At 52.2% G+C, this 15,687-nt stretch overlaps 1 protein-coding gene and 1 non-coding gene across 2 annotated transcripts in view; both read left to right on the top strand.

The window, feature by feature from the left end:
- Window positions 1-10: 10 nt before the first annotated feature.
- Window positions 11-15,687, top strand: part of MYO1F (myosin IF) — a 37,682-nt gene continuing 22,005 nt past the window's right edge. Inside the window, exons 1-10 of the mRNA NM_001192748.1 lie at window positions 11-127; window positions 10,515-10,652; window positions 11,119-11,208; window positions 11,294-11,388; window positions 11,761-11,848; window positions 11,970-12,059; window positions 14,020-14,151; window positions 14,317-14,451; window positions 14,704-14,836; window positions 15,047-15,243. Coding sequence (NP_001179677.1) covers window positions 125-127; window positions 10,515-10,652; window positions 11,119-11,208; window positions 11,294-11,388; window positions 11,761-11,848; window positions 11,970-12,059; window positions 14,020-14,151; window positions 14,317-14,451; window positions 14,704-14,836; window positions 15,047-15,243 — 1,101 coding nt within the window. The 5' untranslated portion in view covers window positions 11-124. The remainder of the gene's footprint in view (window positions 128-10,514; window positions 10,653-11,118; window positions 11,209-11,293; window positions 11,389-11,760; window positions 11,849-11,969; window positions 12,060-14,019; window positions 14,152-14,316; window positions 14,452-14,703; window positions 14,837-15,046; window positions 15,244-15,687) is intronic.
- MIR339B (microRNA mir-339b) lies at window positions 8,950-9,007 on the top strand. The gene has a single exon (NR_030808.1). It is a non-coding gene; the product is annotated as a microRNA mir-339b (primary transcript).

Below are 15,687 nucleotides of genomic sequence, written 5' to 3'. Positions count from 1 at the left end.
GGGAGTCTGCAGGAGGAGCAGGAGCAGGGCCATGCCCGAGCCGCCCCCAGGAGCTTCCTGAGCCTGCACCCCTTCCACGACCCCTCCAGGCACCTCCCCAGGGACCCAGACACCAGCCCCTACCATGGTAAGTCATTCAGGGTGGGCCCTGAAGTGCAGCAGTCGGGGGCACCAGTCAGATGGAAGTGCCTAGAGGCCACCACCAGAAAGTGGGGCCATGGGAACGGGCACAGCAGACCCTTTGGGATTCTGCAGTACAGCTCAGGTGCTCCAAGCATCCCACACCGGGCACCAAGCTCCCACTGGATGGTGGACAAGATGCCAGGGTGGGGATGGGGCACCAAGGATGGAGCAGTAACCGGAGGACAGAAGGTGGTTTTGAAGGCTCCCACAGTGCCTGCAGGTGCAGGGACAAACCCCTTTTCTGGGGCGTGGGGAACCCAGTTCCTAGTTGAGTTTGGTGCCTCATCTCCGTGTGGCCTTGGGCCAGTCACTTCCCCCTCTGCGGGTCTCAGTTCCCACACGTCATATTTGGAAGTCTCTCAGGATGTGGAAGGTGTTTGGGGGCTCCTCTCCATTGGAACCTTCAGAGGGTCTTGGGATCCAGCCTCTGTGAGTCCACCAGAGCTGGGAGAGAAAGCTGGGTCAAATGGGTGGTGGGTTGCCATGATGGTGGCATGCCGGCATCCCAGTGTGGGTGACAGGGTGGTTTGGCAGTAGTCATCACAGAAGCGGGAATGGGTGAGATGAAACATTCCACACCACCACGGGTTCCTTCTGCTGGAGGGCAGCAGGGAAAAAACACTACACCCAGAAGCCTCACCACCTGCTGAGACTGAGGTCTGATGATGACTGTGGTGATAAGGCTGTGGAGATGGTCATGGTCCTCGGTCTAGATCCAGTAGCATCATGTCACACGCATGAAGAGGAGACTTGGCTGGCTATAAATGTCACACCTCCGTCCCCCGCAGCCAAAGTTCCATGGCTCTGCAAGCCACTTCAGCTTTCATTTTTTGTCAATCTGTCCATGAGGGCGTGTGGCTGGGGTCAGTCACAGAGCTAAAAGTGACAACTGCAGAGTTGCTGGCAGTTGCCGTAATGTGGAGGCAGGGGTTGTGAGATCACCCTACTTCAGAAAGCCAGTGATAAATGGGGCACCACGGGCCACGGACCCCTCTGGTTAACCGGCAAGCAAACCATCAACTAGAGCTCTGGGCTTGAGACAGAAGCCCTTCCAAGACGGAGCCAGCCCAGGAAGACTCCTTGATCAAAGAAGCACAGGAAATAATTTGCTACTTCAGAGAAAAGCAACCCCTCCCAAGGAAACCATGTGAAATGCTGAGTCAATGATCTGCTTGGCCAACTGGGTCTGGGAAGGGAGAAACTCACCCAAGAGGATCATGAATTAAAAAAAAAAAAGAGTGGAATTTATCCATGAGGTTAATACCTCTGTCTAGAGGTGCTGACATCTTTCTGGAGGAATGCTGGATGCCAGAAAGAGGTGTTGAAAGATTCAGTGAAATGATGTTCGTCAAGTGCTTCACAGAGCACATAATGTGCTCCATACACCGCAGAAGCCATATTCACAGTGGGAGTTAGCCATGGTGATGGATGGATGTGGCTTCATTCTTGGTTCCTGTAGAAGAATTGGGCTGTTGATGTCATTGTTCATGATGGTGGTCATTGCTGTCCATTGTCCCATGTTGGTGGTGTGGTGGTGGCAGTGATGGCTACTTTTAGTGCCAGCTAGTGTTCAATATTGGTGGCTGGTGGTTGCTTGTTTTCCGCTGGAGGGTTGATCTCTAGAATAATGGCAGCTGGTCATCGTTTGAAGTTGGGTGGTGACAGTGATGTTCGTTTGCTGTTGGTCATTCATTGATGATCTGGGTGACTGTCTTGGGACTGGCGGTGATGCACTGTTGGTTTGGAAAGGGGTACGATTGAAGGCTGAACTTCCTAGGTGGCTCAGTGGTAAAGGATCTGTCTGCCAACACAGAACACTGCATTTGATCCCTGGGTCTGGGAGATCCCCTAGAGAAGGAAATAGCAACCCACTCCAGTATTCTTGCCTGGAAAATCCCGTTTACAGAGGAGCCTGGCAGGCTACAGTCCACAGGGGGTCACAGAAGAGTCTGTGACTACTAGTTACGATTTAGTTACTAGACAACCACGACTGCTTCAGTGGTGGTAGGTTACCTGTGTTTGTTGATGGCTACTATTGTGATCGTGGTTGTTACTGTCCATGGTGATTGGTTATTATGGGTTGTTGGTGCCGGTGGTAATGCGTGCTGATGGTGATGAGTGATGGTAAGGAAATGGGTGGTGGAATCTTTCGTACTTCTGCTTTATATTAGCTGGCATTAAGGTTATCAGCAATTTCTGTTCGACTTCGGCTCAGGGGCAGGTAAAGGCAGCAATTGGTTGTCCTCAGTTGATAATGGTGGTGACATGAGGGTAATGGTGGTTGTTTTGAAAGTACAGATATGAAGCTGGGAGGCCAGTAATGTGGCTGCTTGATCCAGGGGCAGCAGTCACAGGGATGGACAGAAAAGGCTGGAGGCCAAGAAAGGGTGAAGGAAAAAGATTCTAGAAGGACAAGGATCCCCAGATGTTGGAGAATGGCCTCTGGTTAGGGTCAAAGAGCCTGAGACACCCCTCCCAAGGGAGGGGGAGACCTGAGAGCTGTTGGAGGTGAGAATGTTGTTTGCGTGGGGTAGAGACACAGGGTGTGTCCCCAGAGCCCCACAGAGCAAGACCCAGGCTCCAAGGGCACATCAGGGGGCCAGGGTGGGGCCAAGGGCTGAGGGCAGCTCCAGCAGCCACTGCCACAGCAGCTTCACCTCACCACCGGCTGGCAACCACAGTACACAGGACCCCAGAGAGGAAGGAAGTGGCTGTTTCGTTGTTGTCTCCAGTCTGGGGCTCTGCTCATCACCACCCAGGAGCAGGGAGGCCAGAGCAGTTGGTGCAGATTGCAAAAGCTGGCTCCTCCAGCCCTTCCTCCTGGCCCTGTGTCCCGAGCCTGTGGGATTGGCCAGCTTAAGGCTGCTGCTGCCACTGGCGATGGGGAGAGAGGCTAGTGTTTCCGCTTGACAAGCTTCACCTCGTTGAATCTGCACAGCTGCCCACGAGGCCCATAGTCCTCAATGTTCCCATTTGCCCGATGAGAAAACAGAGGCAGGGAGGTTCAGCTAGCTGCAGGACAACCCAAGATAGTAGAAAATTTCAACCAGTGATCCCCAAGGTCACACTTTGAACAGCCACCTTGATCGACAACCTCTTCCTCCTCCTTCCAGCTGAGAAGCTACCTGAGGGTGTGGGCTGACTCCTATAGTCTAGTTTTAATTCAAGCAACTAGAATGCTGGTGTGCCACACACACCCAAGGCCTTCTGGCCCATCGCTCCAGCTGCCACTACTGACAACATTCTGAAATATTCATGTTTCAAGGTCTATCTCCTACAGGAAGCCTGCTCTGATTGCCTCAGCCTCCTACAGGAAGCCCTCTCTGATTGCCTCAGTTCTTCTTCGTGCAGTCTGATTGGGATCACTGTCTCCCCTGGACAACTCGCTTCTGAGCTACTCAAGAGCAGAGTCTAGGCCTGGTCCCCACAGACCTCCATGCACAGTAGGAGTTCAGAAAGTGTTTTCACTACAGGGCTCCAATGCCCCAGCCCTTGGTTCTCCCTTCTTTGGCACCAGGGAAGCTGCAACCCCATGCCTCTACTGTAAGTTGCGGGGGGGGCGGGGGGAGCCTCTCTGAAGAGCTGAAGTTAGAGACTATGTTCTCTTCTGTCCCAGTCACCTCGCGCCCCTGACTATCTTTCACAAGAACTCCAGCCTCTTGAGTCATATCTGACTTGTGGTCAACTGTGACCACAAGCTCTCTGTTACACCCTCACCCCTAAGGGAGGAACAAACAGCTTCAGCTTGACCCTCGGAGACTTGGGGGACACAGAGAGATGGATACCAATGACACAGGATAAGAGGCAGTCTTATTGCAATGATACTTCATTCATTTATTCATTCAACAAGTGTACATTGACCAGTTCCTCTATATTATCAAACACGGACCACTTTCACTAAATGCTCCTGGGGACACTGGCTGCCATTTCCTGAGGTAACCCAGTAGGTCTTTTCTCAGCACCGGCTTGTTTATTTTCCCCAGCAAGCCCACGGAGGAGATTTATTATGGCACCCGTTCTACAGATGGGGCAACTGAGGCTTGGAGAAGTGAAGTGGCCTCCCTAGGGTCCCATAGCCAAGTGTCAAGCCAGGCCTCACACCCAGTTCATCCCTTGCCAAAATTCTCGACTCTCCTCACACTATACCCTCTTGAGCAAAACCTCTCTCTCCGCCACAAACAACCCATGGGTTTTTTTGTGTGATTGCGTAGAACTCGGCTGGATCCAGGAGTCCCGGCTTCCTGGGGCTGGACACAGAAGGAGGGATTGCTAGAGGCAGAGGCCCATTCCACTGGGTGGGGAAAGAAGGGAGGGACAGGAAGAGGAACCAAGTTCTCGGGGCCAGGAGAGCCAGCCAGACACAGCCGGCCTCAGGGCCTCTGACCTCAGAGAAAGGAAGTGGCCTGAAGTCTCAGCTGAGCCCGAGGGGGTCCCAAGAGCATGGACATCAGGATAACCCCAAAGAGGAAACCCTGGACAGGACAATGTGTGTCTCCTCCCCGTCCTCATCTGACCTATAGCACCAACCCTGGCCATTCCCGTCGCAGACCCGGCTTCCCTTTCTGCTGTTTGACCTTAGAGAGGACACCTAACCTCTCTCTCTGGGCCATAGTTTTCTCTTTCGCAAAATGGATCTAATCAGAGCAATGACCCAGTCGCGTGCCCAGAGGATGCGATGAGATAATTCACGGAAAAAGTTTAGACCAGAGTCTGGCACAAAATAAGTGCCAGTGGGGCGTGAACTTTTGTTACCTATTGTTGTTCCCGGTTACCATAGTTACCACCCACGCCCCACCCTTTGAGGTCTTCAGAGAGAGAATCCACTTCCAGTTCGCCCACCCAACCTCCCCACCCTGACTCAGGGAAAGGACAGCCCCAGCAGGTCCCTGAATGACACCACTTCATCCCCTGTATTTAAAATTTCATCGGCTCTTACCAACAAACCAGCTGGTCTCCTTATTTTAAAAACAGAACATACACTCCCCTGACCCCTCTTCCCCACAAGCCTATTTCCCTCTTTCCCCTTCTTGGCCAGACTGTCCAAAAGCAGTCATCTCCCTGTCTATAGCTCCTGACCTCCCAAGTTGACTCCTGACCCTGAGGTGTCCATGGGGGACCCTCTGAGCCTCCAGTGAGTGTAAAGTTCTTTAGCATCTGGGGGTCCAGTCGACAGCTCCCTGCTTCTCCAAACCGGCCACCCCAGGTCCTGGCTGTCTCCAAACTCAGCCTCTTCCGTGGGCATGCTTGCTAACCCCTCCACGCTGCTGTTTCCGAAACCTTGTCCTCCCCCACCTACCCTTCCTGCTGTATCCCAGGGCTCTCAGAGCATCACACCAGCTGCTGTTGTTGCTCAGTCACTGTCTTGTCTGTCTCTTTGTGACCCCATGGACTGTAGCCCACCAGGCTCCTCTGTTGATGGGGTTTTCCAGGCAAGAATATTGGAGTGAGTTGCCATCTCCTCCAAGGGATCTTCCCAACCCAGGGAGAGAACCCACGTCTCCTGTATCGGCAGGCGGATTCTTTACCACTGAGCCACCTGGGAAGCCCATTACACCCCCTTGTACCAAACATCTTAGCAGGCCTCCTTGAAACACTGAAATGAAATTCACATGCAGCAAAACACACTAACTTCCATCTTTCAGAAACATTGAATGTGGTCCCCCGCAAGACCGGGAGAAAGTCATTTAGAATAAAATGTGCACGAAAAGATGAAAGTGCTCGGGCCAGTGGCCCAAGAACTCTCACTGGAGTGGCCGGGTGCTCACACCTCAACACAGGTGTGTCTCAGCCCGCAAGACAGCCGCACCCCCCGCCCCAAGTAGGACACACACATTAACCTCACGAGCAACGTAAGCTTCTAAACACTGGATGCTTCTTTCTTTTTCTTACATTAGTTAATTTACCTCTTTATGGCTGCGCTGGGTGTTTGTTGTTGCCTGTGGGCTTTCTCCAGTTGCAGTGAGCAGGGGCTAATCTTTGCTGAGGTCACAGGCTTCCCACTGTGGTGGCTTCTCTTGTTGCAGTGCACGAGCTCTCGGGCGTGCAGACTTTACTAGTTGTAGAGCGAGCTTAGTTGCCCCACCACCAAGTGGGATCTTAGTTCCCAGATCAGGGATCAAACCTGTGTCCCCTGCATTGGCAAGCGGATTCTTAACCACTGGACAACCAGGGAAGTCCTCCCACAATTCTTAAAGCACCCCCAGGAGCAGTATACCCCCAGATAGCACTCAGAACATCCAGATCGGGGATGGGGTTATGGAGAGGGATGCCCAGAGAGTTGGCAGATGTAGAGGGAGCGCTTGACCTGGACTGGAATCAGGGAGGTCTTCTCAGGGGAGGTGTCACCTGAGCCGTGTCTAAAGGCAAAGGTTGGCTTTTTTATTTTTGGGCTGCACTGAGTCTTTGCTGCTGCATGTACGCTTTCTGTAGTTGCCACGAGCGGGGGCTCCTCACTAGTTGAGGTACAAGGCCTTCTCATTGTGATGGCTTCTCTTGTTGCAGAGCACAGGCTCTAGGCACACAGGCTTCGGTAGCTGCAGCAAGCAGACTCAGGAGTTGTGGCGCATAGGCTGAGTTGCTCCGCAGCATGTGGGATCTTCCCAGACCAGGGATTGAACCCGTGTCCCCCACATTGGTTGGTGGGTTATTAACCACTGGACTGGTAGGAAAGTCCCTAGATTGGCATTATTAACCAGGCAGGAAGGATGTTCTGGGCAGAGGGCTCAACATCTGCAAAGACTTAGAGGCAAGGTAGTGAGGAACTGAGTTCTTCCTGAAGTCCTAGGTTACTGGCGCAGACTAGGTGCTCAAGAAATCTCTGTGGAGTGGCTGCATGGGGATAGCAGTGATGGGAAGCCACCGACAGAGAGATGGTGTCATAATTGCCATTGGAAAAATTCACACTTGGGACTTGCCTGGCGGTCCAATGGTTAAGACTGCACTTTCAATGCAGGGGGCATGGGTTAAATCCCTAGTCAGGGAACCAAGGTCACAAATCTGCATGGCACAGCCAATAAATAAATTAAATAATAGTAAGAATAATAAAATCGTGTTCTTTTTTAAAAAAGAAAGAAAATCTCACTCTCAATAATCAGGCTAGAAGCAGTCTCAGGGGTTCCAGCCCTGCCCCTTCCTCCCCGCTACCCTCCCCAAAACACTCCCTCCTCTACCTTCTCTTCTGCTTCAGTCACACCTCTGCATTTGCCCTGGCAGTTCACTCTCTCTGGTGAACCTTTTCTCCCTGTACTTGATCAAAACCCTTCTCAGCTTTCACATACCATCCCCAAAGCCCCCTGGGGCCCAGCCACTCACGACTGTAGATGCAAAAACCTGGTCTTTGCTGTCAGATGACCCCAGATTTGAACCCCACATCCTTGGAACCAGGTTAGCTGCATCCTTAGTCAAGGGTCAAATCCCTCTCAGGCACCAATCTCCTTCCCAGACTTTACCACACTGAGCTATGATGATTGCTGATAATATGGGTGACATTTTGCATGGCTGAGTCCCTTCACTGTTCACCTGAAACTATCACAACATTGTTTGTTAATCAGCTATGCTGCTGCTGCTGCTGCTGCTAAGTCACTTCAGTCGTGTCTGATTCTGTGCGACCCCATAGATGGCAGCCCACCAGGCTCCCCCATCCCTGGGATTCTCCAGGCAAGAACACTGGAGTGGGTTGCCATTTCCTTCTCCAATGCAGGAAAGAGAAAAGTGAAAGTGAAGTCCCTCAGTCATGTCTGACTCTTAGCGACCCCGTGGACTGTAGCCCACAAGGCTCCTCCATCCATGGGGTTTTCCAGGCAAGAGTACTGGAGTGGGGTGCCATTGCCTTCTCCGGTTAATCAGCTATACCCCAATGCAAAATAAGTTTTTAAAAAAATCAGCAATACCTGCTTCCAGCATCGGACATGTCATAGATGCTTGGTAAATGTTAATTTCATCAAGTGTCCCTCTTCCGGGAACCCTCCCCCTTCCCCACTTTGTTCCCCCAGAGCAGCTAATCTCTCTTATCAACTCTGGGAAGTAAGGCTGCTTCTCCCTTTTTACAGATGAAGTCACTGAGGCTCAGAGCAGTGTTAGGTCACACAGCCAGGATCAGAACCCAGATCTACCCCACACCCAAAACTAGGCTCATTTCATGCCTCTGGATATTCTTCCATGAATCCCACCCCTCCCCCAACCTCAGGGACTGTCAGCATGACCAGAATCTGAGCTAGCACCTCCCCTGCTCAGGAACCTTCTATGGCTCCCAATGCCCCCTGGGGAGCACTGGGTGGAGACTGGCTTCTCATCTATCTCTGCCCTGGAGTTGCCCACACTGACCCTCCCACTTGATCTCTGCCTGAATCCCCTCCCAGATGGGCCCAGCACACCATCTTCATTTCCCTGGCAAGTCCTGGTCATCTTTGAAGACCTGACTTTGGTTCCCAGTATCTTTGCTCTTGAGCTTCCCAAGTGGTGCTAGTGTTAAAGAACCTGCCTGCCAATACAGGGGACATAAGGACTGCGGGTTCGATCCCTGGGTCGGTAAGATCCCCTAGAGGAGGGCATGGGAACCCACTCCAATATTCTTGTCTGGAGAATCCCATGGACAGAGGACCTGGTGAGCTACAGTCCATAGAGTTGCAAAGAGTCGGACATGACTGAAGGGTCTTATCACATATGCATTTTTGCTCTTGGGGGCTTCCTCTGAAGCTGGGTTTCTTTCTTTGCCCTTGTCCCTTGCTAGGCCCTCCCTGCGGGGGCTGAGAAAGGACTCAGTCCAAATCCCTGTCCTCCAGGAGCTCCAGGTCTGGGGTGGGTGTGGGGATTTCTGCAGGAGGGACACCTTGTCTGAGCATGAGTTACCAGCCAGGAGAGCTCTATCCAAGTCGCCACCGCTCCGTGTGCCAATCCCTCCGTGACAGTGTGTATTGAACGGAGGCAGAGAGGGCCTGCGAGAGTCAGTGTGCTGAAGTGTTTAAGGTGCCGGATGAGCTCAGCTGGGCTGAAAGGAGAGAGCATTCCTGGCAGGCTTCCTGGAGGAGGAGTTTAAATGGGGAACCTGTGTCTGAGTCTCCTCCTTGGGGCCTACGGAAGGTGTCAGCTGATGAAAAGCTGAGGGAGAGAATTAAAAGGGAAAGTGGGAGCTTGGAATGTGCCAGAACTGGCTCTCTAAGGATGGAGACCACAGCAGAGGTGGTGGGAAGGCTGGGGGAGCTGAGGACCAAGGTCATAGCAGGGCACTAGACATGGTGACTGAGAGAATCTCAGGGGGATGGGCCAGGAGGATGCCAAGGTAGGAGGAAGCAAGTGAGGGGGAAGAAAGTCATCCTGAGGTGAAAACCTTGTTGTTGTTCAGTCACTCAGTCGTGTCCGATTTCTTTGCGACCCCACGGACTGCGGCTCGCCAGGCTTTCCTGTCCTTCACTATCCCTAGTTTGTTCAAACTCATATCTGTTGAGTTGGTGATGCCATCCAACCATCAGCTTCTGCTGCCCCCTTCTCCTTTTGCTTTCAGTCTTTCTTAGATCAGAGTCTTTCCCAATGAGTCAGCTCTTCACATCAGGTGGCCGAAGTGTTGAAGTTTCAGCTTCAGTATCAGTCCTTCCAATGAATATTCAGGGTTGATATCCTTTAGGATTGACTAGTTTGATCTCCTTGCTGTCCAAAGGATTCTCAAGAGTCTTCTCCAGCACCACAGTTCGAAAGCATCATCAGGACTCACCCTGCTTTATGGTCCAACTCTCACATCCATACATGACTATTGGAAAAACCATAGCTTTGACTATATGGAAATTTGCCAGCAAAGTGATGTCTCTGCTTTTTAATACACTGTTTGTCATAGCTTTTCTTTCAAGGAGCAAGCGTCTTGGATCAAATACCAGGGAGAAGTCAGGAACTCAGCCTGGGCCAAGGGAGGGAGACATGGGCTGGGGATGTGACAGAGAGGGTGGGTGAGCTCCCCCATCAAGCCTTCGCTGATCCCCTCCTCCCCTCCCACAGTCGCCAGATCCCCAAGCACACTCTGCCCCACTGGACCAGGCATCACCCTCTGCTCCATGGCAATGGGATACAAAGTGGAGGGACGCTGGTACCAAAAGAGAGAGGGCTAAGGGACACATCCAAGCTGTCATTCTGTCTGTCCTCCTCTTTGGGGAGTAGACCTTGTCTCCCTCTCCTGTCATCCCTGAGATGGGGAAGGAGGGAGGGAGGTGGCAGGTGGGCAAGGGGACAGCATCAGAAGCTGATGATGTAGGTGAGCCAGGTGGGAAGGGGAGGAGTGCTCATGCACCAGTCCCCACCACGCCCCCTGCAGGGGCTCATCGTCACCCCACCGCCCCCACCCCCAGGGCAGCAAGGAGCGCTTCCACTGGCAGAGCCACAATGTGAAGCAGAGCGGCGTGGACGACATGGTGCTTCTACCCCAGATCACTGAGGACGGCATCGTGGGCAACCTCCGCAAGCGCTTCATGGACGACTACATCTTTGTACCCTGGGCCGTGGGCGGGGTGGGCAGATGCAGGACTCAGGGACAGAGGACGACTGACCAGCGGATGGAGGGATGGTTGGTGGGTGAGGGCAGGGGAGGATGAAAGAGAGGCTGTAGCACAGAAGGGACATGCATACCTGAGCACAGGAACAGAGTGGGGATGGGCAGCAAGAGCAGGGGGCGTTAGGACACAGGGGACAGCAGAGTAACAGCGGGGCTCCAGCTGGGGGTGGCCGTGGCTCTCACTGCTCCCTCTGCTCGAGGGTGACTCAGGCACAGCACCCTCTGTTCCCCTCAATCTGGATCCAGCTCAGTTTTTTCCTAAGACACCTGGAGTATCTCCATCCTTTCCTCCAAGCCACGGGGCTCTAGGAGGCCCCAAGGGAGCAGGAGGAGGGGGCAGGGCCCCTTGAGGGACTCAGCTTGCCAGGACGCTGCATGGCCCTTAACCACCTCCACCCCAGACCTACATTGGCTCCGTGCTCATCTCCGTAAACCCCTTCAAGCAGATGCCCTACTTCACAGACCGCGAGATCGACCTCTACCAGGGCGCGGTGAGGCGGGGGCCGGGTGGGAGCCACAGCCCCAAGGCCTCCCCCCAACCTTAGACCTAGGCTGAGCCCTGATCTCTCCCACCAGGCCCAATATGAGAATCCCCCGCACATCTATGCCCTCACCGACAATATGTACCGGAACATGCTTATAGACTGTGAGAACCAATGTGTCATTATCAGGTACAGAGTGGGAACCCCAGACCCTCCTCCCCAAGGTCCCCTCAAACAGCATCACCACCCCAGGGAGGTTTAATTGGAATTCCGGATCCAAACAGAGCCTTGCTGTCCCTCTCCACCCCCAGCGCCACTCTACTTAGCCGCTCACCACCTGATCCATGACGTATTTTATGCATTCATTCTGTTATTGCCCACCTGTTCCATCTAAGGGTCAGGAAATTTAGATCCATCTTGTTCACTATGGTATCCCCAGTAGCCTGGGCTATTGCCTGGCACCCAATAGGCGTCAATGAATGAACAATCAGAGCCCCAACCGGAAAGGGCACTTCCTCCACTTCTGGTCACTCATCATCCTTTTCCCTCACCCATCCTCAGTGGAGAGAGTGGAGCTGGGAAGACAGTGGCAGCAAAATATATCATGGGCTACATCTCCAAGGTGTCGGGCGGAGGCGAGAAGGTCCAGGTAAGGCAAAACAGGAAGAGGGGCTGGGTCTCCCCACACAGAATTTCATCCCCTCACCTCCAAACTCCCACACCCTACCTCAGTCTGACCTCTTCCCGCCCCCACCTGCCTCTTTCCCCAGCATGTGAAAGATATCATCCTTCAATCAAACCCACTGCTGGAAGCCTTTGGCAATGCCAAGACAGTGCGCAACAATAATTCCAGTCGCTTTGTGAGTCTCTGTGGCCTCTACACTGTTTGTCTCTGTCTCTTTCCTTTATCTATATGCTCAAGAGTACAGGAAATACCTGCTCCTCAATGGGAGACTGGCTTCCTGTTCATGATCCCTCTGGAAAAAAAGTCCCCGATCAGCAGCTCTATGCAGGCCAGGACATGTTCGTGTACCATTCTTGAATACTCCTCCCATGGCTGCAACTAGGCTATTCTGTTCCTACTTGCATTTCAGGTCCCTCGTTCATTCTTTCTTTTATCAAATGCTTCTTGGAGTCCTTCTCTGTGTCAGGTGCTATGCTGAGCCTAATGAAAGACAGGATAGGTAAACAGACTTGGGCTTGTCATCATCTTCTGTCACTGTTTGGATGTGTGGCTTGGACAAAAACAAACCAATGTAACCTTGTGGGTCTCCTCTGTTGGAATGGGATGGTGTGGTGGCTCAGACAGTAAAGAAACTCCCTGCACTTCAGGAAATCCAAGTTTGACCCCTGAATTGGGAAGATTCCCTGGAGGAGGGCATGGCAACCCACTCCAGTATTCTTGCCTGGAGAATCCCATGGACAGAGGAGCCTGGTGGGCTGTGGGGTCGCAGAGAGTTGGACACAACTGAGTGACTAACACTTTCACTTTCATAGACTTCAATAATTTCAGTAAATGCTTGAACATGGAAATGGCTTAATGAATTCTGACACTAATGAGATTTTCTCCCCTGGATATTATTATCTATAATATTAATTATATTTTATTTTTGAATATATTTTAATATAATTATATTTGAAGTATTTTCTCCAACATTTTATTTTAAAATTTTCATATACATGGAAAATCTAAACACTACAGTAAATGCCTGTATGCTCATCTCCTAGATTCTACCATTAATATTTTACTAATCTTGCTTAATCATATGTGTATCGATCCACTTTTTTTATGCACTATAAGTTAAACATCATACCTTTCCCTCAAACACTTGAGCATGCAGATGGTTAATCAGAGTCCAATATAAATTTGCAGCTCTCTTACATTTCTTTTAAAGTTAAATTTGCATACAGCAAAAATGTAAATCTAAAGGGGACTATTCATTAATTTAGATGAGTGCAGACACCCATGCAACCAACACTCCTATCAGTACACAGAATATCACCATCTCTGCAGAAAGTCTCCTCTTATCTCCTTCTAATCAACCTCTACTTCTACCTTATCCAAGAAGAAGTCACTCTAATTTTTTTTTTGCACCGTAGATTAGTTTTAATAGTTTCAGAATTTCATATAAATAGACTCACACAGTCTGTGTTTTCAGACTACTAATATACAGCAAAACATGGATGAACCGCAAGAACATGTAATTCTATTTTATTTTATTTTATTCTATTGCTGCTGTTGTGCTCAGTGGTGTCCAACTCTTTTGCGACCCCATGGACTGTAGCCTGCCAGGCTCCTCTGTCCGTGGGATTTCCCAGGCAAGAATACTGGAGTGGGTTGCCACTTCCTTTTCCAGGGGATCTTTCCAATCCCCTGGATCGGACCAGAGGTCGAACCCAAGGTACTTATGTCTCCTGCATTGGCAGGCAGATTCTTTACCACTGGTGCTACCTGGGAAGCCCTTTATTTTATATAATTTTGGCTCAGACGGTAAAGAATCCACCTGCAATGCAGGAGACCAGGGTTCAATTCTTGGGTTGGGAAGGTTCCCTGGAGAAGGGAATGACAACAGGGCTAGAGGCCCCAGGTTAGGGCTTGAATCATCAGGGAGCAAGGAAAAGGTATTCCTGGCCCAGGACCCATTTTAAGCAAGGGCTGGAGGAAAGGAGCTGGTGAGAAGAACAGTAAGTGGAAGTTGGGGAGAGAAGAGCTACTTGAGGTCACTTGGGGAAGAAGGCTCATAAGACCCATCCCCTGTCCTTCCTCACCTGCAGCCCTGGGACCCTGGACAGGTACTGATGTGCCTTTCTTGGGTTCAGGGCAAGTACTTTGAGATCCAGTTCAGCCGAGGGGGGGAGCCAGATGGGGGCAAGATCTCCAACTTCCTGCTGGAGAAATCCCGCGTGGTCATGCAGAATGAAAATGAGAGGAATTTCCACATCTACTATCAGGTACAAGGAAGGTGGCCATGGGCTGGGGCAGAGGGAGCCTCGCTGGAGCCCAGGGGGGATACCATGGGAGGGTCGGTGTTTGGGAGCCCGTGACGGCGAGGACTGGGGGGTTACGAGGGCTGCACCCGTCCACCACAATGGGAATGAGCTTCACTCGCCCTCCAGCTGCTGGAAGGGGCCTCTCAGGAGCAGCGGCAGAACCTAGGGCTCATGACTCCCGACTACTATTACTACCTCAACCAGTCAGACACCTACAAGGTGGACGGCACCGATGACCGGAGCGACTTCAGTGAGACTCTGGTGAGCACCGTTGCCGCTTCAGCCCTGGGAAACCTTCTTGTATTACAAATTGGGAAACCAAGGCCCGGAGAGGGACAGAGACTTGCCCAAGGTCACACAGAAAAAAAAAAAAAAAAAGCCAGGAGAGGGGTCCAGGTGTCCTGATCTTTCCCCCTGCCCCACATGTGTGTGCTGTGGCCACTGAAGCCTAACCCGCGGGTCGGCTGGAGGTCAGCCTTTGCACCACAGGCTCTGTGCCCCATGTGCCTACAGAGCGCCATGCAAGTCATCGGGATCCCGGCCAACGTCCAAGAGCTGGTCCTGCAGCTTGTGGCAGGCATCTTGCATTTGGGAAACATCAGCTTCTGTGAAGACGGGAATTATGCCCGGGTGGAAAGCGCAGACCGTGAGTGTCGGTGCTGCGGAGGGTGTGGTGGAGGCGTGTGTGTGTGTGTGTGTGTGAACTGCTTCCTCCCAGTTGTGGCCCCCAGAAGCTGAGGACCTAAGCGGACAAGATCGATGTCACGGGGCAAAAATGGGGAGAGATGGGAGCCCCCGTGTGAGGCCCAAGAACCCGACCGGCTGCTCCCTTTCTCCCCACCCCACCACCTGGCAGTCCTGGCCTTCCCCGCCTACCTCCTGGGCATTGACAGTGGGCGGCTGCAGGAGAAACTGACCAGCCGCAAGATGGACAGCCGCTGGGGCGGACGCAGTGAGTCCATTGACGTGACCCTGAACGTGGAGCAGGCAGCCTACACTCGGGATGCTCTGGCCAAGGGACTCTACTCCCGTCTCTTTGACTTCCTCGTGGAGGCAAGTAGGGCTCTGAGGACAGGGGTAGGGAAAGACGGGCTCTGGGGCAGCACCAGGCCCAGGGCTTGTACCAGCCAAGAGGGGGAGGGGGAGCGTCTTGAGTGTCATGACCTCGCTAATGCTCAGCTTTGGGAGGTACCACATAGGGCAGGAGGTGATTTGATGGGACATTTAAGGTCTTCCTTAAAAACTAATCTGTGGGCTTCCCTGGTGGCTCAGACAGTAAAGAATCTGCCTGCAAAGGAGTGAGATTTGGGTTTGATCCCTGGGTAGGAAAGATCCCCTGGAGAAGGGAATGGCAAGACACTCCAGTATTCTTGCCTAGAGAATCCCATGGACAGAGGAGCCTGATGGGCTACAGTCTATGGGGTCACAAAAGAGTAGGACACAACTGAGTGACTAATACTTTCACTTTCACTTTGGCTGTTCCATGGAGCCCAAGCA

This window comes from Bos taurus, chromosome 7, assembly GCF_002263795.3.
Source record: "Bos taurus isolate L1 Dominette 01449 registration number 42190680 breed Hereford chromosome 7, ARS-UCD2.0, whole genome shotgun sequence".
NCBI lineage: Eukaryota > Metazoa > Chordata > Mammalia > Artiodactyla > Bovidae > Bos > Bos taurus.
Note: the sequence above shows the minus strand (reverse complement) of the source record. Positions and strands in the feature narration are given on the sequence as shown.